Here is a 26,175-nt window from a genome sequence, read left to right as displayed (position 1 = left end):
CTTGCTATGCAGGTACAAGAGAAGACATCTTTCTGCCAGGGACAGCTATATTGCAAGCAGAAAATTGTACCTGCCAGTTAGCTGTAACCAGTCAGACTGCTCTAAAGTAATTTAAACAAGTACCTGCCTCTTTTTGCTATCAAATAGAGATGGAAAACATCTGGTTCTAATCAGCTTTATCAATGTTAAGAGAAACTGAAAAATAATGCATTTACTTAATAGTCTAGAAATTTTGATATTTAAATGGGATAATATTTAAAACTACTTATGGGATGAAAAGTGCAAAAACTTTAATCTAGTATATTTTTCATGGGATCTGATTGTGCTGCTGATAGTATTTTTCTGTCATTCAGTCTTTCTTTCCAGCTCTCTTCAGGGGACATGCTCATGAGTATCATGGACATACATGGACACATGCCTTACTCTATGAGCTAAGTGACAGGCTGAATTCAGTGGTATTTATTAAACCTCAGTCCTGTGGCTGAAAGGTACCCACACTAGTGTGCTATTCCTCTTCTTCTATCTAACTGCATAGTCTGATTATTCTAAAAATTACACAAAAATTTGACAAGACTCCACAGTAAAACCTTATTTGATTAACTGTTTTTTTTTTGTGTGTTGCTTTGGTTTCTTTGCCTTTTTTTTTTCTTTTCTTTTTTTGGGGGGAGACTACAACTAATCCAGAGCCTGAAGACAGGCAGTTACTCCTCATTAAGAACATTTTCCACATCTCACAGACAGAATATGGAATCTGCAACAACTGTTGCTATTGCAGAATGGAATTAAAACAGGAGAAACAAGCAAATGAGAGCTTGAGCTAGTCAACATTTTGAACTAAATGCAAAATAAGATATAGACCAGAGTAGGGTGTTGAATACCATTCAGATTAAATACTCTTTCCATGTTCAGTTGGTAAATAAATGCACAGGCAAGTTGTAATGCAATTGGTATGGTAAATTATGTTCAGAAGGCTGATTAGAGGGCAAAACAACAGCACAGATTTCTTCTTCCTTGTACAGAAGATAGCATTATTTACATAATAAACTACTTGCAGTACCATTCTGTCAACTGAATTCTACTTTTATGCAATTCTTCTAAAATTTCTTTTAAAACTACTTTTGAATTACTTTAAAAAGTAGTGTCTGTGAGAATACTATATTGGTACAATTTTTTTCACAACTTTCTGTGACTGTTTGACAGTATTTTCTGTACAATGAAATGTACTGCATTTCTTTCAAATTCAGTCTTTTTACTTTTCCCATAAAAAGTGGATTTAAAAAAAAAAAAAAAAACAAAAAAACCCTAAGGATCCTATGGGAGCAGTAGAATCCAGTGGTCTCCAGGACCAGGGGATTGCTGCTACTGCCTGCTGACATACATCTGGGTACATTCTTTAGGTCCAGGGGGGTTCTTAGGCTTGCATGTGTCCTGCACAAGTGTATGGATGCACCTGCACTCCGGGAGGACACTTACACAGCCAGACACACAGACAACCACAGCACGTACAACTCTACCAGAAATCACACATAAGTACAGGTAGTGAACTATCTGCTCCCCCTCTCCAGCTGACAAGGACTGAAATTCCTAAGTGGCTGCCTACACACCCTCACTCCCTGTGCTCACCAGCACACATGTTCACAAGTCCTCCATTCAGATATTGGCATGGCCCCTGTCCATCTGATATCCATGCCTGGACCTTGGGTTCCTTAACCCATCCATGTGTGTATGCACACCTCTTCCTACTCACTGGCTCATCCAGCTTAAATCTGCTAGCACATTACACATCCACAGGATTAAATACATTGTGGAAAGATAACTAGATAACTAGACAGCTGGTTAAGAAAGGGCTTTAATAAGGAGGTAGGACAGGCTGCCATAATCAGGCAAAGACCTCAGACAAGTGTGCTGAACACTGCTGGCTCAGATTCGAGCCCTCCTCCATCCCATATTCCCACACATCCTCCTAGACCAACCCCGATCCTTCCTTTCCCTGCATTTGGCCAGTTCTGGGAACTTCCTATAGGAAGCTGTAGATAATCCCCCAAGCCCCTGCTGAATGCCTGGAAAATATTTCAGTCCCATAAATCCCACAAATACCTTGTGATACAATAATCATGTTTGCTCCTTCTTACCAAAGATAAAGCTCAGGCTGACCCTCTTTGGTGTGGCTTCCTGGGCAGAATCTTTAATAGCTTGAGGAGGTCTGCTCTTCACTCTTGCCTTTTTTACCACCTGCTTATTTGGCAATTATTGAGCATTTGTGTGTGTTTAATACATCACTTCCCTTCTTATTTGTTATTTTATATGGAGTAGTCCTTAGCTAGATGACTTCATCAATCAAATGCTCTCACATTTCACATACCTTTACAGAAACTGTATGTAGCACAGCAAAACCTGTCATAAAGCTCAGAGGCAGATAGCTTTTTCAAATAATTTGCTACTATATTTTTAATTGAGAGGTTCGTCAATTATCTAGCTGCACCGTTAAAGACTTTGAGTTTGTTTTATGGGTTTTTGTTTGTTTGCTTGGTTGTTTTTTTGGTGAGCATTTCGTTGAAGTACTAACAAACCACTTGTGTTATCAGTAGACTGCCTATCAGCAGCATTGTGAAGTGAGCTTGAAGAGAAGAGCAGAAGGTGTTGAACCTTTGTTAACTGAGCTGGTTTTTTTCCAAGCCAGGAAACACAATTTGAAATGGACAATTTCTGCAACTTCAGCAGCCTGACTGCTGCTGGGCAGGATACTTCCTGGTCTAGGGTACAGTTGCAAACTAACAAAACACTTCCTGGACTGTATCCATGATACCAATAACTGGGAGGTAGATATATAATATTTATGAAAATAAAGTGTCATACTGAAGGAGATCTATATATTCAAAGTAAGTTCATCCTGAACTTGCCAAATCTGAGCAATGAAAGGTGTCACAGGAACTTGGCTTCACTCCCTGCACTGCACACAAAACTTGCTCCAGCAGAGTATTAGCTCTTTGCAGAGAAGACCATCTCTTGGCATATATGAGTTCAGCTCTGGTTTTGAGATTCTAAGTAATGCAGTTGTAGAATTAAATAACATAATATTGCTGTGGCAGGTGGATTACTTGAAGTGAAAGATGTTCTTCATCAAGAGTTTTGATGTAGGCCTAGTAAAAAAAAAAAAATTCCTCTAATAGCTGGCAATTGGCAAATGCAAGGAAAAGATCTCAGGTCCCAATTCTCCCAGACTTGTCCTGTATGAGACCTTTTTAATCTCAATGTGTTGCTTCTGGGCAAATGTTGTGCTCAGTGATTATCTCCACTATGTCTTAGCACCAGACATGCTTAAATATGAAAAATTAACTGATTTACAAAAAAGAGAAGGATAGGGCTTTTAATTAGAACATTTGGAAACAAAACAATATAAACACAGGACATTGTTATATGTATATGTTATATGTATAAACATATAAACATTGTTGAAACATGTCTGAAAATATTTTCCTAGGTATACTTCTGAATATTTCTGAGGTATGTATAGGCCACATAGCAAGATTCAGCAGTATTTAATGTGCTAAATTATATTTCTCAGAATGTTTATTATTCATGTCTGGCTCTCCTTTCACGGCCTTGTCACTCGTTGTGAGCTTTTGAATTTTAGCCTTCATCAGGTACATTCATCTTTCACAGTACTTATTTTTCTGTTCTCTCATGGGAATGCAGCATCTGGATTCATAGTAAACATGGCTATAACAAGCCCTGGGTTTCCATTATGAATTGGTATAAACTCAGCAGGTGAGAATTTTGTATATGGTAAAGCTTTCTGCACCTTGCTGGCTCTAGTGTTACCATAATCCTTAGCTGAAAAATTATTTCTGGCTTAAATAACATATCTGCCCATCATATATCCCACATTAATTATCTTGTGAACACAAGAGGTTAATTTATTAGAGGTTAATGTAAAGGTTAAATCATTTAGTTTTACTACATACTGGTGGCTTCCATGAGCCAGTATACAGCAGGCTTTTAAGTGACTGCTTATAATTTCAAATACTTTGAGACTGTCCTAGAGGGCAAAGGTTTTGTAGGCAACTTTAGCTTCCTTACTAGAGTTGGAAGAAATTACAGGGTTGAAAATAATCAGTGGGGTTCTTGACAACTTTTCAAATGTTATCTCAGGTTTTATCTTTTTTTTTTTTCTCTCTCATTTTTGTTACATTGATCAAATCCACATGAATGATGAACAAAATCATATTTCTCTCATGTAACTAAATCTATTTATTGTCTTTCTGAATAGATACACATCACTGATATACACCATTTAGTTTACTGCAGAATTTTTGGCTGATGCAGCTCTTCAAGATGTGTGTGTTGAACAACTGGTTTCATGCTGCTGTAAGGAGACACAAAGGCATCTTTTGGGGGCAGCCTTTCCTCCCTCAGTGTTTGTCGGGATCTGCACTAGTTGGTTGCCATTCTGCTCCTTCCGTACTTGCAGAGCTTATAGAAGCATTTAACAGTGATGTAAAAGTGCCATAATCTAGAAAAAAAGACATCTTTGTGGAATAGCCAGGACTGGAATTGTAATTTCAATTTTGGGAGCAGAAGAAACGCAGGAGACAGGAATACATCTTGCCAAGCACTGATTGTGTGATAGCTGATGTGTTAGGAAGATAGAGGGGAAGAATAAAGTGATGCTTTACATCTTGTCTCCTGTTGTGCCTATGAAAGTATCCACTGCTTCATGTTGAACAGAAATTCCCTCTCAGCCTTTTAGTATTTCTGGTAGAAAGTAAATAAATCAGCTCCATTAGTACTTTTAATCAGATTCACAGTTTTACATTGTAGATTACAGGAAGGTGGAAGACATAAAACATTTAGGATTTTTGGTATGCTGATTTCCATTTGTTTCCTCATTTCTTGATCTCCTTAAAGAAGGTTGTTATCTTTGGCATGTAATAGCTTGCATCTCATCAGGAATCAGAAGGTTTCTTATGAAGATAAGGCTGAACAAATTGACATCAAAAGAGAAATTATGTGGGAAGCCTATCTCAGACGAGAAATTAACTTTATGTCAAAAAATTCTGATTTGTTCAAGAGAGTGTTGTTAAATTGCCTGAGATACTATGTGTGTCTTTTAATCCTTTGATGTATTTCAGGGAGAATGAGTTAACTGGGAACAGAGAAGTGGAATCTTTACATTGTGATGGTATATATATGGCCTCTATACTTAAATGTTTTCTAACTTATTACATAATTTTCTAAATTGATTCTATAGCAGAAGTCTGGCTCTGCTTAGAAACATACAATAACTTTGTGCAAATAACTGTCCTTTGCCTTATGGGCCAAAATTAGCATTTTAAATGTTTTGGTCTTTTTCACCAACTACGTTTTCAATTAGATAATTTTATTGTTAACTAATATGTTATTTTTTCTTCCCATTAGTTGTAAGCTAATGGTTTTGAGGTGCTATCTAAATGATCCATTAATAATAAAAATAACTATAAAAAAATAAAAATAAAATAACATCTGGAATAAAAATAAAAAAATCTGAATAAAAATAAAAATAACATCTGGAACATAAACAGAGTGGATAAGAATGGAAGGTAACTGAGAACATTTATTGGAAAACAGTTACTGAAAAAAGCAGAGAAAAAGTTGAGCAGTGAAAAAAAAAGAAACATTCCCAGAGGAAGAGCTTAAAATTTTAAATATTTCCTTAGCATAGAGAAATACCATATTATGCTACTGTCCAAGACAGGTGTTTTGACATTATTATTTTTTTAATATAACACTTTTACATTTAGCCAAGCAAATGCCTGTCTAAGAATATGGCTGAAACCATGCATGGCCTCTGAAACCTCTGTTCTTATGGAAAAGGAATTGAGCTCTGGTCCTGTTGTTCCTTTATTGCATTCGATGTTTGTCTCTGGGGATTGCAGCTCCCACTTTTCTATCACTCCCGAACCTTTTTACTTTCCATTCCATATTGCAAAGAAAAATCCAGTAAAACAAATTTCTTCATTTCCAGTCTCTTAAAGAAAGTTAGAGAAAAATGTGGACCTCAGTACTGGCACCAGTAACATCTTGAAGTCACAATTGGCCTCATGACAAATGCTAAAAAATTCTTGGCATAAAATGCCCATCCAGTTATGTAGCCCCATCTTACATTTCCACATTGAGCTCCTCTGTGTAAAGTTGTATGTTTTGGAATATCTGACACTGAATATTATTATTTGTCAGTGAAACAGAATCCTGTAGGTAATGTAGATATAAATGTACAAATGGCCTGACTTCTGTGAGTGGCATTTGGGGAAAGGATCAGTGATATCTGAACAAAGTGGGTGTTGAGTGCAACATTATTTATCAAGGAAAACCACTTTAATGTGGAGCTGATGCTCCTGGGGATATTTAATTTTCTCTAGACTTAAAATGCTGCAGTCAGCAGAACACAAATGGCTGAAACCCCTGAATTACACAGGATTTATACACAATCCTGCTTCCTGAAGCTGCAGTCAGTATTTGGAATTGCCTGCACATGGCACACCAGTACCTAAAATAACTGCAGTTAATGGAAAAGTAATGCATGCAGATGGCAAAACTGCATCTACAGGAGAGACCTGAGGGTCCCTGATGCACCTTCTTCTAAACACTTTTTATTTTTCTTTTAAACAAAGGAAAGAAAAAGTCAGCATTTAAGAGATCTTGTCTGTCCCATGGCTTCTGAAACTCGATTTGCAAGTCTTCTTGCCTTCCTCCAGTTCCTCTTCATTCCATGGGAGTGAGCGAGTGGCTGGATGGGGCAAAGCACCAGAGATAACTTTGACAGAGAGGGACCTTTTTGTCACAAGGGTTTCCACTGTCAGAGCAATATGTGAGTGGCTAATCTCAAAAGGCATCCTGTGGATAAGAAAGGGGTTTCTCAAGGAACATGGAGGCCAAGCTGTGTGTAGAAGTATGTAGAAGAAGCTTTTTACTTGAATTTAGGGATTAAGGACAGCCTTATATTCACTACACTTCTCCCAAATACAAGACCTTTTTTATGCAGACAAGGTGTTAGATTCTTACTTCATTCTTAAGCAATGCAGCTCCTGCTGAGGCAGAGCAGGCATGTTACTTATCATGGCACACAGAAAAAGGTGAGTGATATATTTGTATGGGGATGTGCCATGTGCCCATGTTTCTTCAGATTTGGAAGTTTAAGCCAAGTACCTCATCACTTCAAGAAAACTGTGATTTTCTGAACTTCAAACTTCTGTAGGGGTTTAGGATATTACAAGGCAATTTTAAGTGTATGTTGGGAGAATCACTTGCCACCAAAATTTGGGGGTTATTTTGCTAAATACAATTTCTTTTTGTAGATAATGAATGTTGTTTTAGGCAAGTGTAGTTATTAGTGCAATTTTGTATTTGGAGTACAGTTGTGTCTCAGTGCAAGTACAGACCCATTATCTGCATCCTAAGTGATTCTTCCCTGTTCCTCTACACTTTGTAATAATGAAATTAAGGTACTCATTATGCTTAAAAATATTTGGAATTGCTGACAGGGTTGGGAAGAAAAACACAGAATTCAGACATGACCCATTTACCGAGTGGTAACAAGTCATTGCAGGTTAGCTGAGCTCTGGTAACTCTTCATGTGCATGGTCTCAGCCTGCAGCATACATACAAATGAAATTCAAGTTGGTTGAGCCCTTAAGGGAAAGTCAGTCTGACAATTGGAAAGGGATTACAGCTTTGAACCTGCAATCAGATGATTTCTATTTAACAACACTAGTTCTGCTCATAGATATGGTGTAGCACTGTTGTGAAGAGAAATGACACATCTCAGTTACACCAACATTTTTACTTAGCAGAACGGGAGAATAAAAGGCTTCTGTTTGGTTCCAGCTGTCTTTTAATTTAAAGTATAATTTAAAAATTATTAATGGAGTCTGTGCACTACTTGAATTTTAGAAAATATTTTTTGATGGAAGTTCTCTGTTTTGTGGTTTTCCTGTGCAGCTTGGGCAATATTACTAAAATTCTTCAGCCTGACATCCTTTTTATGGCCTCTTATTCAAGAATTCAGTATGTTCAATGCTGAAATTTTCTGTGGCCTCTTGCCTCCAGTGATCTGCTGAGTTCTGTAAAGTAGAAAGTTGATATTTCTATTCCCTTTTTCATGCTAATCATAATTAACCAAATTTATGGAATTATTCTGGCAGTGCATTAAGTAGCGTGAGCCCTATGCCAGCCGCTCAAATAGGGTTATTTTGGGTGCCCCCAGCAACCTCTTTGAACCTGCTGATGTTCTGTACTGTAGCTACTTGTTAGGTTTGGGTTTGGTTGTTTGCTGTTTGGGTTTTATTTTGCTTTTTTTTTTTTTTTTTTTTAATTACACTGAGTTTCTGTGAAAAAAAATGATAGCCAGGAATAATGTATCACATTTGTCTTATCCCATGTGTTTTCATTCCTTTTCAGATCCCTAAGAATTTGCCAGTGGTAAAGCACTGTGCACTTGCTGACAGAAGGCATGTTTTTTCTATTTAAATACCTTTCATCAGTATCTTTGAAGTAGCCCACAGATCTCCAGCAGCCCATGGACTGGATTTGAAAACCATTATCTTATCATAATACTGATTCCTAATTTTAGTCTTGGTGTGGGTTTTATTTTATTTTTTAAAATTTTTTAAACTTAATTTTTTTTTTAAATTAAAGCTTTTTGATCATATTATAAATTTAAACTGGGTATGCATGTGTATGGAACAGCAAACTGAAATATTAATATTGAAGCAACCAATTTTTCTCTCTAGAAAAACTTCAAAAGGCAACTCCAGTGGGAGTGCAGCATTCAGTCATGGAAACCTCTGAAGGGGAGGACTTCAATCTGAACAGCTACCTGATGGTTGAGCTCATTGGCCATAGCCAGTGTCTTGAAACTCTGGGGTGTTATTGCATCAGCCTCACTACAAACCTATTTTTTAGAACAACGCCCTAATGATGCTGCACATCCACACGTAGGACTCTTTGGGGAACAAGGCACATTTGACCTTAGTGATGCTGCAATTCTAAACTTCACCCTTAATCTTTACTGAGAGGATTTTTCCAAAAGAAAATCTAAAGTGGGATTCGTCACACCAAAGTTCAGGCATCTGCCATGGGGTGTTCTTAGCTAAGCTGGTTATCTAGGTCTCTTGTTTGTGCAAATCTGGTCACTGATTATCAGTGCCTGGTGGGGATGATTATTTTAATAGATTCTTTGCTTGAATTTTTTCCACCCCTGATGCAGGCAGCTAGTAGGGAATATTCTTCTGATGTTAAGGCCATTTTATAGGAACAGGAAAATGCTGAGTCTCTGTCTGCTGGAAAATGCAGATACATATTTTTGGTGTTGGTAATTATGTTCCCTTCCCCCAGTTAAAAATTAGCATCAACTGCACTGTTGAAAAGGTTAATGGTGAATTTTTATTAGGTCACATATTTGGCATAGAGTCAGGAAAGCTCTTGCTGTTGGGTATGTCTACTTTTCACAGCCTACTCCATTATTCAGGTGCAGGGTCTGAAGTACTTAAAAAAAAACACAAAAAAACCCCCCCAAAACTAAAAAGAGCAGCAGAGCAAAACCATCAGTGCAACACTGATACTCTTTCCTGGGAGTTTAGAGCTTTGTTTGTACCTAATGCCTGAGATTTTGTATCCCCTCTCAAGTAAACCCCTAACTCACTGCTCACCCTCAAGACATAACTCCAAAGCACTCAACAGTTTTAAGGCAAAAACCCAAAGCTTTCAGATCTGTTAGATCTTGGAAGTGCCTCTTCCTGGGTCTCAGCCTGGGCGATGAGGTGCCAAGGCTCCATGAGCAGAGCTCCCTCAGTCCTGCCGGGAGCCCTCTGAGCCCCGAGTCCCCTGGGCCGGACTTCACGGCACCCTCAGCATCAGAATCAGCCGAGGAAGCCGTGAGACCCACGGCCTGAGGATCCCAGGAACCCCATGTGGGGAGGAAGGGTCCCCTCCTCCCTCCACCGCCCCAGCCCTCGGGATGGGAACAGGGAACAGGGAAGAGCCCCTGCTCCAGGCGTGGATCCTGCGCCTGGGACACCATGCGGGATGGCGAGGCCGAGCGGCCGGGCCCCGTAAGGAAGAACCGGGGGCCGTGAGGTAGGGACAGGGGTATGGGCACGGGTATGGGCAGAGATAGGGGGATAGGGACAGCGGGATAGGGGTATGGGCAGAGGTAGGGGCACGGGTACGGGAGCCGCCCCGCATAAACGGTTCCCTCCCGTCGCGTTTCCGCCCGGAGCCTTTTCCCCGCGCGCCGCCGCGGCCTCGCCGCCGCTTCCGGTGTTTCATTTTTCTCTTTCCGGCCGGTGCGAGCGGAAAGATGGCGTCGCGCAAGGAAGGCTCCGGCGCTGCCGGCAGCGGCTTTGGCGCCTCGAAAGGCAAAGGAAAAGCCGCCTCCACGGGAGACTCGGCCGTCAAGCAAGTGCAGATCGACGGGCTGGTGAGCGGAGGGGCCGGGGCCGTCGCTGGAGGAGGGGCGGGCGGGGCGACCGCGTGGAGCCTCCGGTGGGGCTGCCCCCGGCTCCGGGGCGGTGCCGCGGTCGGGGGAGATGGTCCCTGTCGGAGCCGGGGTCGTCATGGAGCCTCGACGGGCAGGGACGGCTTCGGTGTCTTCCCGGGAGCCCTACCCCGCGGCCAGAATCCCGCCGTGCTTGTCCCATGGCAGGGGGGAGCGGCTCCTTCCCCTCTGGAAGCGAAGGCTGGGGCACAGCAGGCGGCGATGGCTTTAAATTCCCTTCCTCCACTCCTCCCTTCCTTCCATGCCGCTGCCCTAGTGCTGGGGTGTTCTGTTTCCACCTTTCATAGGTCGGACTGTTGAGAATTACGCAGGTGTAGGAGATGGTGAGCACGGTGGGGTTTTCCCCTCATCCGGTGTTCTTGTTGCCTTCTTTGCTAGGGCTGATAATGCTGTTCTTTGTCTATAAGAAATAAGATATAGTGAGGGATTGAAGGCTTTAAGCAGAGAATGAAACTGTCCCGATAGAAGCGATCCTTGAAGCAGAAGAATTTCTGCTGAAGCTGCTTCTTGACTTTACTGCAGGATGGTTTTGTCTTGTGGTTTGTCTCATGTACAATGACATAAAGTGGAGAGAAAATAGCAAAGTTTTTTGAGGATAGAAGAATTTTACTTTTTCATTGTTTTTCCCAAGTGTCACTGGAACACAGGACAGCTGAAGTGTGAAGAAGAGTCAGTGTCCTGCAGTCAGGGTACTGGTAACCAGAGGGAATCACCAAGCCTACTTGGTGGTTATCAGTGATAGTCCCCAGTCATTATTCTGGAATTACACAGTATAATAAATATTTGGGAACAGGAAGAGTAACTTCTGTGTAGTTATTTTTATGAAAGAGAAAATTTGAATTAATATGAGTATTTCTGAAATGATCTGTTCAGCTGAATGGATCTCTGTCACTTTGGTGCATGGCAGTTTCAAGGAGTGGTGAAAACTGACCAGTCATGAAATGTAGCCCTAAAAATATAGTAGCTGACAGCAGGGCACTGCTATTGCAAGCAGACTACAACCACATGAATGGCAGTGGCTGGTGACTTTGTATCAGGAAGTCTGAGGCAACCATGGAAAAGGTAATAGTTTAAAGCAAGATACAGGTTGGCACCTTTAATTGCATTTCTGGGGGTGTAAAAGCTGTTGTATCAGTTTTGGACTTTATAACAACTGTTAAATTTGATTTCTTTTGTCCCTGTTTTGAATAAATAAATAGAAAAAAATCATAGAATCATAGAATTGGCTGGGTTGGAAGGGACCTCAGAGATCATCGAGTCCAACCCTTTTACCACCGTTGCGGTTGCTAGACTATGGCACTGAGTGCCACATCCAGTCTCTTTTTAACTGTTCTCTATCAGATGTGTAATCTCCTTTGTCAACTCCTGTTCATTCATATCTCCTGTGAATGTCCTTGATGGTCTCCTGCCATGTCTGCTGACAGTCCAACAAATACATATGAACAGTTCTTGCTCTCTGCTTTTTCCTTGTCCTTGTTTATTCTGGTGCAGAACAGTGCTTGGAGTCTGTACAGAAGAAGGTAACTTTCTGGGAACAGTGCAAAGGTTTTACCTCTCTGCCTGCTGAAGATGTCTCCCAGGGATCTTACACAAAACATTCTCAGCACAGTGACTGGGATTCACAAACTTCCATCCCACCTGTGGTGGAGAGAAGAGTTGGCATAAATTGGTTTGCTTTGCAAACTGAGTGGCTCTCCTTGCAAGTCCTCAGAGTGTCTTAGGAAAGATTTCTTCACTGAAAGCGTGGTGAAGCATTGGAACAGGGACATTGTGGAGGTGCTATCCCTGGAGGTATTAAAAAATGGGTAGATGTGGGGCTTTGGGAGATGATTTAGTGGTTAAGGAGGTGTAGGACTGATGGTTTGGCTTGATGATCTGGAAGGTCCTTTCCAACCGTGGTGGTTCTATGGTTCTGTTAGTGGAATTCTGTTACCTTACTGATGTAAATGTCTCAGCTGTGCTCACAAAGAAGCCTTCATCTGTCATCTTGGTGATGACCAGGGTGATTATGTGCCAAAACTGGGGATGAATCTTGGTGGACATCAGGGAAGCTGGCAGTCTCTTTCCACTGGTGCCTCAACTCTTGGCAACAGCATAAGTAATACTTTCAAATGGGACTGCTTTGAAAGCAAAGGCATGATGTTTAGGTTGCTTTTGGGTCAGTGCATTAAAAATAGAAGATGCATCAGTCCTCTCTATATGTGAGAATGTGAAAGTACTTTCAGAAAGCTTGTTATTTCACAGAAACAGTAAATTAAAACATTAGTAATGAAGTTATAAGTATCAGTATGTTACCTTTAAAATTAATACATAAACTTAGAGCAATACCTGCTTTGGTGTCCTTTTTTAAAATGTGGTACAAGTTCAGCATCTTGTGATTAGCTTTTCTTATTTTACTCTGCTTATTTATTATGTAATGGTGTAATTTGGATTTAGATCAAATGCAGTTTTGTTTCAAGTACCACACTAGTAAATTCTAAAGCATTGCCATGGCAGGGGTAAAAGCTAACAATGAAAACCTAGCAAAATATGTTAAATCTGCATAACTTTTTAAGCTATTAGCACTATTAGAGTATTCTGCAGAAAAAACAGCACCAAGATTTAGGAAGATTGAAGGATAACTGTGTCACATTGTAGACACTTTTCAACTTGACTGAAGTACCGGAATGCTTGTTTATAAAATACTTCTGAAATTAAAGTGAACATAGTTTTACAGTCTTCACAGTTTGACAGCAAGGAGAGAAAAAATACAAGTCTACCTTTTTCTGCCAGCTTTTCTGCTACATAATTAAGGTCTCAATCATCAAGTGGTACATGTGGCCAGCTACTGCATCAACATGATAATGAGATTCCAGGTGTTCTGGTTTTGAAAACTTGAATGTAGTTTTGGTTTCTGATCCAGTATGGAGAGATTGGTAGGAGGCAGAAATTACCTGTGTATACAGTTATATTGGCTCTTTTGAATTAGGAATGTCTTGTGTAAGGCACCATAAGAAGTGGGTGATTTTTTTCTTTTGAGAGGATATTGTGATTTGTTTGGAGTTTATTTAGTAATAAAGATGAGTAGTGGCAGCCTGTGCTTGTTCTACAGATCACTGAGTTTAACTCATCCTTAGTGAGCAGGGATGTGTAGTCTGTATAAGGATTTGTACAGCTGCAAGGGATAACATGGGTCTAGTTGCAAAAATAGAAAGTCCTAATATGTCACTGGTTTCTGCTGTTGTAAAGTGCCTGTGGTGATTCAGCTTCTATTGATTCAGTGAACAAAGTATCCTACACGTTTAAGTTTATACATTCAGACTTCGTTGGTATAATAGTGTGTCAGAAAAATTATATGCTTAATGAATAAACCTATCATGAAAGCAATTTCCACTGTAGGTGTCACCTAGTTTTTCTAAAAAATTTAGAGCTTGCAAGGTAAAAATCAGTCCTCCAGAAACTGATATTTATAATGTGCTTTTTGTTTAAAATGAAAGGAAGATTTTGTCTGGGTTTTTTGACCATTCTACAAAAAAGATCTTAAGATGAGCTCAGTCCATCACATTTTGTTATCTTTGCTTCTTGTAGAAATTCAAATAGAGATTCCATTGTGTTCTCTCCACTCAAGTGGCCCAAAGAAAACCTTTGTTCACAGGTACTGGTGATCACATGCATAGGATATTTTGGTCTGTATGTTTTTTTTTCTTTCAATGGGTAAGCAGCCTTTTCTGCTTTTTTGAGAGATTAGCACTTACCTGATCACTCACATTTGTGGTGATTATCACTACAAGGCACTGCATGAAGTCTTAAGAGTCTTGGGTTGCCTTCTGGAGTTCTTAGAAACAGTAATTGTAAATTTTATAATGAGCGTCCACCTGCTGTAATCACAGAAGAACAAATTAATCTTTTGATATAAGAACTGGGTAACAAAAAAGCATGAGTTGTTTTTTGCAGCTTGGTTTGCAGTAGGCCTTTTGACCTAATTAGAGCTCACGCATTCTTAAAGATGTTTTTTCATTTGAAGAACTGTAAGATTTTGTACCACATGTGGACTGCCTTACAAAGGCACTTTTAGAAACTGAGCTGCTTCTTCAAATAGGCTCTTCTGCTGCTCAGCTATCTACTTGCATGGAGTCTCTAAACTTCTTTAAGAGAGCTGTTCTATGTTTATTAAAGTTGCCAGCAACTTTGAAAATATTGGTGGACGAACTTAAGTATGAGCATGGACATCATAGAAGTTGTTGTTCTATAGGGAACCAGAGTAATGATTACACTGGCTCAGTGTCTTATACCTTTGGAACATGCATATATGATGTGGCCACTCCAACTTGTTTTGTAGTTGTGTTTTAAAATAAATACAGGATTAAGATTGCCCAAACATCATCTCTTGCCATCTGAGAACATGACAGAACTCATTTGGTTTATTATTGGTTCTGGGACTTATGCATACTCTCATCTTCCTAGTGGTAGTTCCAGGTGTACCAGCTGCATTTACAGTTGACTGAAACTATATAATTGCAGGGATGTCACTTAATTGGAAGAGGTTGTGATCAGACATCTAGGATGTCTTGTCCCTTGTAGTTATTAAAATGTTGTCTCTGTTAAAATTTTTATTGAAGGAAAGGGTATGTAATGAGCTTTTTCTATTTTTCATGTATGGAGGAGGAGGGATAGCAGAGCTCTGATGTGTGCATGCAAGGGATGCATGGCCTTTTCCTGGTTGCTCATCTGCAACAGAGATCCCTCTTTCCTGCTGATTGGAGAAGCAGCAAAAGGTACAGCAAGTGTTGTAATGTGTAACTTCTATTACTCTTGCTGGACACCTCTTTTTTTGTGTGTGTGTGTGTAGATAGTGGAGTTGAGGTATGTAAGAACCTTATTACAGCTTGAACACTTAGATATTTCTGCCACAGCTAATGAGTGTAATTTATACTAGGTTGTGCATGGCTTTGCAATGAGTTGTTTCTTCAGTGCTGATAAATTTGCTAGATTATCAGTTTCACAGTTGTGTGACCTTTCATAGCAGGAAACTCAAAAGCCACCGTCAGATTGTCTTCCCAAGGGGGTAATAATTATTACACACTGTCTAAAATGTAAAGCAGTGCCATAATTTGCTTACCTTTCCCTTTTTTTTTTTTCTCCAAGAAATATTGGTGGACTTTTGTTTATTTCTAGAAATTTCAAGCCAGTGGATTTTAGAACATGCAGCAGTTATTTCTTTGAATGGAAATAAAATTTCAGGTTAGCTGAAGACCTAGCAGTGTCTATCTGTGCAGTCAAGTGACCTGTTTTAATCTGTGAAAAGAAAAGATTCTCGTGCCTTAATCTTTCTTGAAAGAAAGCAAGATAAAAGGTTAAGTTACTAAATAATTGCATTTAGTGATGTCAAAATGAAAAATACTATCCATAAATGTGCTGGAACACACATAACTCTGGAACAATAAGACTCTTAATAAGAACTGCTGGAAAAATAAGACTCTTTTTACAACAACTAATCTGAGCAGTTTGAAATTGTAAAGTTGGGTATAAAGATAATTTTTCTTTGTTTCCACAAAACTAATCTTTAAAGTCCGACATTCAAACTTCAATTGCATACTGAAAACTCTGTAGCTGTCCCAAAATTGCATATTTTCTGTGAGTGTGGTTGGTGGTGCTGTACTGTTGATTTATACAGGCAGCTATATTGAAAATGCCCTTTTCCTTTTCATGGAATCATGAACTGTCTAAGGATTTTTTTGTATCTTGATGTTTGCTTCCTTAAAGCTAACAAACTTTCTTTCCTCTTTTTTCAGTCTGTGTCCTACACTCCGTTGTGATCTGCATTATACCATGGAGATAGTGTAAAAAAAGAAAAAACAAAAAACACACTTTTTTTTTTTTTTTGTTCAATGTGGTAGATGTATCATGAAGCACCACTGTCTTGTACAGGGTTTCAGGTACAAACCCACTTGTGGAGTAAGGCTGTTTTCTTCAGAACACTTATTTTCATGTCTTCTAGTGGAAAATTTAAAATATTATGCTGATTTTGTGCTTATTAGGTTTGTGATAACCTAATTTCTCGAATCTGCAATATTAATTAAGAGCCATTGTACAATACAAGAGAGTGTAATGAACGAAAATGGTTAGTTGGAAATCCTAATGTTTATTATCTCTTAAATGATAAGGTATTATTCAAAATTATTCTTCTACTGTTTCATATTTTATTTGGCCTTTTTTACATATAGAATCATCATAGTTGGAAAGGACCTTTAAAATCTTCAAGTCCAACTGCCAGACCTACACCCCTGTAACCATTAAATCATCTCTTGAAGTGCCATGTCTCCCAGTTTCTTGAGCACCCCCAGGGCCAGCAACTCCACCACCTCCCTGCACAATCTGTTCCAATGCTTCACCACTCTTTTGGTGAAGAAATTTTTCCTAATATCCAATCTGAGTCTCCCGTGGCATAACTTGAGCCTGTTTCCTCTTGTCCTATCACTAGGCACTGGGGAGAAGAGGCCCACACCTGCCTCACTGCAGCCTCCTTTCAGGTAGTTGTAAAGAGCAGCAAGGTCTCCTCTCAGCCTCCTTCAGTCTGAAGAGCCCCAGCTCCTTCAGCCTCTCCTCAAGAGTTGTTCTCCAGACCCCTAATCAGCCTGGCTGCCCCTCTCTGCACCCTCTCCAGCATTTCAATGCCTTTCCAATAATTTGGTGCCCAAAGCTGCACACGTATTGTGTGAGTATCCTCACCAAGGCTTGAGAGCAAGGGTAAGATCACCTCCCTGGCCCTGCTAGTCACAGTTCCTGATACAAGCCAGGGTGCTGTTTGCCTTCTTGACCACCTGGGCATACTGCTGGCTCATGCTCAGTTGGCACCTCCAGGTCCCTCTCTGCTGGGCAGCTCTCCAGCCACTCCCCTCCAAACCTGTAGCACTGATGGGGAGGTTGTGGCAGAAATGCAGGACCTGACATTTGGCCTTGTGACACTCATACAAGTGGCCTTGGCCTGTGGATCTGGTCTGTCTGGATCCTACCCTCAAGCAGATCAACACTTCCACCCAGGTTGGTGTCATCTGCAATATGGCATAATGCATATGGTGAATTTAACAGATGAGCACGAAAGCTTGTGTAATATAGAAATTGAACTAATATTAAACCCAGAATTACTCTGTGTGGTGGATTGTGGCTCATGTCTGACCAGTATGTAGATAATGGGTAACTGGAAACTTTCCTCTGGGAAAATGACAGCTGTGAGTTGGGAGATAGAGATCTTTTAAGAAGGCAAATGTGCTGGCTGCTAGGCTAAATAAGTGTTTTTTTATTAATTAAACTTGCTTTCAGAGTAGTCAAAAGGAAGAGTGTTGTTACTGGGTAGGTGCTTCATTCTTTGTATATCCTCTGCATGAGGATAATTTAGGAAGGAGAGTAAAACTAAAGGCAAGTAATTCCTCATCTAGCTAATTCTGAACTAACAATATGTGACTTTTTTTTCCTTTCTTTTTAAAATCCTAACCTCTTGAATTTGAGAATTCATTCAGAAAATTATATCCACCAATGCTTTTGGAGGACATAATGTTGGCAGACTGAATAAGGTTTTCTTAGACGTTGCTTTTGCACTACAGTGTAGCTGAAGCCTTAACAACATGCTTAAGCACTGATATGCTCATTGCTTTTACTATTTGTTAAATGGGAATTTCCCCCCTCACTTTTTTCTACTTTTTATTAAGCCACTGTATATGAATTCTTTTTACACTTACATCCAGTGCACACAGATTTTACATTTTGTAAATGTAGCAGAAGTTACAAAGGCTTCTCAAAACAACTATAGGTTTCTCTTCCTTTATCTTCATAGCTGCTAATGTGGAAAGCATTAATAATAGTAATAAACTGCCATTGTGTAGGTAACTAATACTGCCAGAACTTCAACAGAAGCCTTTATGGGTCGTAATGGGTGAGACATAACTGAATCTTTAGGCCATGTTAATTCTTAAGGTGATCTAATGCTGGATAATATTTGTTTCAGCTATTTAATTCTTTGAGTCTTTGAATATATATTTAGTTGCCTATTTTAAAGTTTGTATAGAATTTAAGCTAAAGCTTAAGATACCCTCGTAAAATTATTTAAATTAAATATGAACATTCATTGCCCAAACGAGGATTATATCAGGAAAAGCATTAGAAATTGTAGGCCATTTGTATTTCCACCAGTGTGGCTATAGTGTAGATGTTTCAGATATGACTGATTTATTCTAAGATTGTTACTGTAAGTTTCATTATATCATCCCTAATTTAATGATGATGTAGTGTGCCTAATGCTTTGTATTCTCAGCTATGGTATATAGAGGGTATTTTATTAACTTTTTAAAAACCTAGATAAAAGGTTGTGAGTTCACCTTTTATTTATTTATTTATTTTTGAAAACAAGCCAAAACAGAAAAAAACCCAAAAAGCCAAACAAAAAACCAACAGAAATCCTCAAAGCCTATTGTTATTGTACAACTTTTCAATAGTTACTCTACTCACACCTGTGGTATTTAAGTTGCCTATACCTGGTTTTTTATTACTAGTAATTTTTGCCCTAAACACATTATCATATCCCCAAGTGTATGTGGGGAAGGCCTACTCAGCTTATTGGGTTGTAAGCTCTTTAGGAAGACTTGGCTAATGAGAGCAAATGAAACACTGGTACCGTGTGTACTGGAAGTAGGTTTTTTAGGTTTATTTTTTAAAAGTTCTTTTAAGCACTTTAGAAAAAAAAAGATTTTGACCTTCTTGGGAAGAAAACAAATCAATTACTATAGTATTTGAGTACCTCTCATTTTAAAGCTGGTAACAATAGTGAAGCCTATATTGAACTGGTTAAAAATCTCTGACATTTTATCAAGTTGTGAAAATTGTGCTTTTCCTAGCTTTTCCTGTGGTTTCTTGCCTCCTGCTTTACCCATTTCGAAGACTTGGCAGAAATGTCCAAGCTGTGTTCTGTCTGCTCTTCCCGTTACAGTTTCTTGACATTGTGGAGCTGTAGAACAGGGTTTTATGATATAGCATCCTTCAATTGGTGTTTTGTATGTCCTCCAAAGGGGTCTGAATGGAATTTTAAATTGAAGTTTAATCTCTTTGACTTTTCCTTGACCTGTTTCCTTAAAAATGTGAATCAGATTAAGCTGATGCTGAGAGATAGTGTGTAAATTGAATATGAACTTGATGTGTTCATGGATACCTTGAACCATGCAGGAGATGGAAGCTTTTTGTATTAGTTGGATGGTATGTAAATACTTTCCTGTTAATTTTCAGGTACAGAGAAATGCATGAATATAACCTAGATAAAATGGGTTGTCTGACATACAATCTGTCCTTACTTTCAGAAGAGAAAGCATTATGTTTATTAGCAAGTTAAGAGGGAAGAACCTCCTTGGAATATATAGAAAACTTCCAATTTTTCAGCCTTAGTGAAGTGCCAGGGAAGTTCTGAGGCATCACACCATGTTGGCTTTCTCACCTTTCTTCCCCCAGCTGGCTGCCTCGTTTGTAACACTTCAGCAGGACAGTTAATAGCTCTCTATGGAAAATGTCCCACAGTGTCTGACCCGCTGGGTTTTATGAGTTAGCTTTGTCTGTTACCAGAGTAACAGTGGTACAAATCAAAGTGGTGATTGAATGAGTGTTGAATGAAGTGTGCCAAGGTTCTTATATGTTTTCTGTGGTTTTTATGCATCTTTTTACATCGGGACATTTCTGTTTAAAGCAAAATAAAAAATTCTGGTTGTTGGTGCTTTTTATTTTATTTTATTTTTTTTTCCTCCTAACCTAGGGTTCCTTGAGATCTGAGTCTGTGAGTAGTTTCTTCCAGCAAGGAAGAGCCATCTGTTTTCTTCTAAGTTGTACATTCTTGTTCTTGCTGTTGATTTCATTCTTAAATATAGACTCCATCCCTTTTGAGATTTCTTAACATGAAACAGGTAAAGTAACCACATCATGGTGGTCTGAAGATTAAAATTGCAGTGTCTCTTTTAATGGATAGCAGGTATACTTGCTAACAGAGCACAAACTTTAAATAATTTTTAAGAGTGCATTGCTGCACTCAGCATCTACTAAGTGTCACAGTAAGTATACTCCAGTGAGGTATTAAAACTAGAACATCTGGTATCACTTCATACAGTGAAACTAGTCTGCTGACAAAAGGAGTTAATCTAAATGAGAAGGTGGTTTAAATATATTGAGCAGTGTTAAACTTCAGGACTTGAAGGGGAAAATATTTCAAAACACCTTTTTTTTTGGGGGGGGGAGGAGGGAGGGACAGGGTTGTGCAAGAAGGAATAATGTGTTAGTCTCTAAGCTACTGTAAACGTCTCATTATTTTTTGTTCCTGCTGTATGCATATCAAAGGGGTCCCTTGCTTTGTAATTATATATGTGTAGCTGTTGAAAACTGTAAATGGTGCTCTCGTGATACCTATTTAACAGTGTCAATACCAAGGAAAAGAGTATTTCCAACAAATATATTTAAATAACTTCCTACATTTTAATGAGTAAAATGTTATGTCAGAAACATTTATTGGAACAAAATTATATCTTCATGTGCAGCATGGTGTAGTTGAAGGGAAGCATAGGAGATAGAGCAGGCCATAGATAGAAAACCAGCAGGTACAGATACAGAGAGATCATTTATTGTGTGTATATCAGATGTGTCTTTTATGCTGTATTATGTCTCGGGACTTTTTTTTCCACCTGCTAAATAAATCTTATAAACCTTATGAGAAGAATGAGAAGAATGGTCTTCTGATTTTTCCTGCTCTTTGAAAAATATTCTCAAAAAATTATTTTCCATACTTACACACATGCAAAATAAATCCTCGATGGTGGTACAGTTTTGAGCATGCATGTTGTTTTATTCTTTAGGCAGCATTAAGGTTGCAGAGATGTGATTACCTGCTTTAATAACAATGTTTAGTGGTTCATTTGAGTTACCACATAATATAATGGTATCATCTTAATTGAAAGTAAAAAAAGTGTTAATATAATAAATAATAAAATTAAAATTTCAAGCTTGTATTATAAGTATTATTAGTATTTTGTGAGCTTATTCAATAATCTAAAATCAGGAATGCAAACCAAAGACAATATAACTTTAATATTGTTTTTTCAATATGCATACACAAGGTTATTTAGGAATAATCACCTTGGGAGAAGTCAAGTAGACTTGTGTGTGGATTCTTATTTCAGATAAGCATTTGGTTAATTTATTTTGTCTTAATCTAATTTTAAAGTTAATAGAGAGGCTTACTTACGACTGGAGTTTGAAGATGCACCTGAATTTTGCTGAATGCATGCAGTTACAGGATAATTATCTTTTATAAATATTTGGTCTTTTACTAGAAAAAGAAGGTTCAGGTATTGCTGTGAGCACATGAAGCTTCTCAGTCTCTTTCTTTGTTCTGTTCAAACGTTATATTCTGCAATAGAGTGAATAAATACCTTTTCATGTTAAACATCGGGTCCATTTGGCGTTTACAATCATAATTTGAGCTGAATGTAATTTCTTGTCAGTATTTGTGGGTTTTTAATGCATGTTTGAGCAAAATAAGCAATCTTATTGACAAAATTCTTTGTTATCATAGGCTAAGTTGAGCACTTAGGACATTTTTTTTTATTGTTACGTTACTGTCATGCAAAAAATTAACTTCTCTAAAACATTTTAAATATCAGAAGACATATAGGATATTTACTGCAGCTATCATACCACTTCTTGGGTACAATCTATAAGCCATCCTGCCTTATACATTGGGTGCTCTCAGTGAGAAAATGAGCATAATTTTTTTTTAATCTCACTGTCACAGTAAGGAAGTGATTTTCACATGACCATGTTCAGAGAATGGTACAAAGGCAAATCTCTATGTGAAAAATGGGGAAGATGAAGCTTACCAGCAGTAACTGACTTTCACTTTTTTTCCCGAGTTTTATACTTCAAGTCAGCAGGAAAACTGAGTCTCAGTCCAGTCTCAATTCTCTGGATTGCATTACCTGTTACTAGGAGGGTTTGTCTCTGTTGCAGCCCCATAGCACATATTTGCCAGAAAGGATAAGTGCTTGAATGTGGAAAAAATTGTTACAGAAAACTTTATAAATTATTAAAATTACTTGGAAGTAATGTCCAGGAGGGATTTTACTGGTTACTTGGAAGCATCTGTTGAATGCATATGGAAGTCATGATTTTAAGACCCACCCTTAAATAGTATATGCATTCCAGTTCTGTTGTACAGGGTATGGTCTTTAAAAAAGGTCATTAATCTCAGATCAGTCCCTGCTCCCTTCTCCCCATCTAGCTCTGCCCTAGTTTACTAATTTTTGAAGGTCAAACAGATAGGGTCAACAGTGTTGAAGTTTTTCTTTGGGTTCAAAATAAAAACAATTTGGCACAGTCTGATTTAAAAATAGGCTGCTAAATAAAATTTGCTGCTGCTGCTTTTGGCTGTCATCTTTATGCTTTTTAATGGGAAGCTACCCCAAGTTGATGCTGAAGAGAAAACCTTTTACTTGCAGATACATTACTAACTCAATGAGCACTGTGAATATTTGAATGATATTCAGCACATTAATACACAGAACACGGGTATTAACTGTACATTGAAGTATAAGTGAAAGGTTCTGGTGTATCGAGTGGAAAATGTTGAAACTGTGCCTGCCTTTACTGGCTCTATATAATGTCCATATGCTAGGCTCTAAAGGAGTATATTCATCAACTTTCATTCTTGAAATGATGGGTAGGTATTGAATTCATTAAAAATAATAAACATAAATTACGTTGGCAATTTACAAAAATTGCCTAAAGTACTGGATGTTTTCAAAAGATTTGTGTTTGAGATTTGTGAAACAGGAGAAATAGTACTCTAAGTAGTGCTGGGGAAATGTTCTCTCCCACTTGTAACTAGGAGAATTTTGGATGTTAATCATATTACAGCCCTATTGCTGCTGCCTGACCATGTGTTAATAACATCCAATGCCCCGCTGCTCGCGCGATTGAAATCCTGGGGCTGCCTTACGGAAATGTTTCTACAGGGAAGTGATTCTGTGGTGCCTGTGGCCCTGGGGGTTTCCATGGGAATGAGCATGAATCCATGTCCTGTGAAATGTGTCATGAAACTTTGAATTGCAGAGAAATACATTATACCAATGTGTGAACAGGGCAACGGAGAATTTAAATACACAAATGTAATGATGCATTTTTTACTTACATTGGAGCAATATTTGAAGTGTACTAATGTCTTTCAAACAACCATGGAGATGGTTGTTATCCTGAACTCTTGAGCAGTCTGAAAAACAAATGAAAATATAGCAGGACAAAAATCACGAAGGGATTGGTCTGTTTGTCAAAACACAGCTTGATTAACATATGATATTTTTCTGTGTTTTAATAAACTTTGCTTTTCTCCACTGTTTAAAGACTTTTTCCTTCGGTGCAGTTTCTGTTTAACTTCTTCCCTTTGAAAGAACAAGCAGCTCACTTGGACATGAGTAAATAAATGACTTAAACAGATGTTTCACAGTACCTACAAGACATTAGCTGATTAATCTAAGTTCCTGACAAGAGTTGAGGAAAACCACAGCCTATGAAAAACCAACAGGCTTCTAACCAAAAACCCAGTAATCTCCCCTTCTACTGTTGTATTTGTACAGACACAGTCTTATTGTTCATGTTATTTTAGTTCTTCAGGCTGAATTCTACCTACCTATTTATTTCAGTAGCAAAATCCTTTTCATTTTCTATTTTAGATGAATACATGAATTACCAGTTTTATTTTTAAGTAATAACTAACGGATTGTTTCATCTTCTGTCTGGTGCTATCTAAACCGATTGATTTTTACAGTTTGGAATAGCTTTTTTAAAAGGGTTTTTATTTTTTAATCCCTACAGTTTTTGAAATATCCCAGAAATTGAATGAGTAAGAAGCTAACCTATGTGTATAGCAGCTGGGTGTGCTTCCAGTAAGTCCAATGTATGTGTCAGTCCCTTGGCAATATCCATAGTGAGCCTGAACTTCGAGTGTGAACGACTGCCTCTGTTGAAAGGCAGAGGAGGGCCCTGTTCTTGTTAGATTGGGTTTCCTTTCTCCTTGAAGGGAAATTCTAGAGCTCCTGAATTGCACCAGCTTGGGAGTAGTTCTTAAAAAGAGAAATAACAAAGCAACTGAAAGAGTGGATGCTTATTGAGTGTTTTATATGGGGCATTTCGTGGAAGTGGCTTAAGCTTTGCATTCAGTTTGCATTGAATGTGTTGCTGAGATACACAGGATCTAACAGAGTTACAGAAAGTGAAAAAGGAACTGAATGTTGTATTTTTCTAGACTGAGCTTCAGCATAATTGAGGTGTAGCTTTTCTAGCCATGTCCCCAAATGCACATCACCAGTTCGTGTTTGGGAAGGAGTGATAAAATGCTTCTTGGCCTGTCACTGACTTTTCGTTGTGCTCTGAGTTAGCTGCTCACTGAGATAAAGTGACAGGTTATGTCTAGCTTAATGCTGTATATGGATATTATAATTTTTTTTGTTGGGAAAAAAAAAGGCCAACACAAGAAAGTTGAGTTAGGTGGCTATTAGCACTTTATGAGCCAGGAGGTAACATGGAAAACAATCTAGATTGCTATACTTACAAAGTGATACGGTTCCTTAACCAAGTATAAGTGACTAACTACTGATACTAAATCAATAATATGTTCTGATTTTCTTCAACCTAATGTACAGATTATGGAGCTGCACTCCTTTTTGAAGGTTACTGATGTTCCCTTTTGTAGTTAAGTCAGCTGAAATTTAAAGTTTATAAAGTAATCGGGTGATATGGTACCAACTGATGGAATAGGTCACCCAGGGAACAAAAAGCTTTGGATGCACTTCATACCCTAATACTCTGAAGTATTCAAAGAGTACAGAAGTGTGTAATATCCCCTCCACCCCTCAAAAAATAAAAAAATCTCCCAAACCCCTACAGTTTAAGATGGAATATTTAATTTTAGCATGGATTTCCAAAATTATTTGGAGTGAGGACCTATATGAGATAAAACAAACAGAATCCTGCGATTTATATTGTCTGTGTGAAAATACATGTAGTATCCCCTGCCTCAGTAGCACCTTGGATCAATATGCTTTGTTCAGAATAGCTGAATGCAGGCTTAGCTCCTGGAAATTTCAATTTTAATGTCAAAAAGAGATTTTGATTTTTGCACCTGGTTGAGATTGTATGAAATGGCATCCATCACTCTGTTATGCCTCTTATATAATTGGTTTTTTTTAGCACTGTCAAGTTAAGAAATAAGATTTTAACATCTGGTGTTTATTAGCTGTTGAGTGAAATAAATTATAAGCTTACTATCCCAAGAACTGTATTTTCAAAGGCTTTGTAAATGGTTGTATTAAGATTCTAGTCAGTCAAGATAAAGGTAAAACATCATAGGGCATTTGAGGTCTTCTATCCAAAAGATTATTATTATACTTCCTAGACAAAATAGGGGGGGGTTAAGACAGCTATTCCTGAACTTGCTTTTCAGAAACAATGTATTTTTAAAGGTACCTTGATTTTCAGGTCTACTCAGTCCTTTTTTTGCCTATAATTTTCAACAGTGTGTTGAGATTGTCTTCCTGATTACTTGTCAGATAGTTAAAGTATCTGGGTTTTTTTGGGCCCAAAACATA

General features: G+C 38.3%; 1 protein-coding gene across 1 annotated transcript in view; it reads left to right on the top strand.

Annotated features, from left to right (window-relative positions):
* Positions 1–10,316: 10,316 nt before the first annotated feature.
* The window catches only part of EIF3H (eukaryotic translation initiation factor 3 subunit H), a 90,719-nt gene continuing 74,860 nt past the window's right edge, over positions 10,317–26,175 (top strand). The window contains exon 1 of the mRNA XM_030445893.1: positions 10,317–10,456. Within this exon, the coding sequence (XP_030301753.1) occupies positions 10,337–10,456 (120 nt within the window). The 5' untranslated portion in view covers positions 10,317–10,336. The remainder of the gene's footprint in view (positions 10,457–26,175) is intronic.

The sequence above is a fragment of the Calypte anna genome, chromosome 2 (genome assembly GCF_003957555.1).
Source record: "Calypte anna isolate BGI_N300 chromosome 2, bCalAnn1_v1.p, whole genome shotgun sequence".
In the NCBI taxonomy this organism is placed as follows: domain Eukaryota; kingdom Metazoa; phylum Chordata; class Aves; order Apodiformes; family Trochilidae; genus Calypte; species Calypte anna.
The sequence above is the reverse complement of the archived record's forward strand: the minus strand, read 5'-3'. Positions and strand labels throughout refer to the sequence as shown.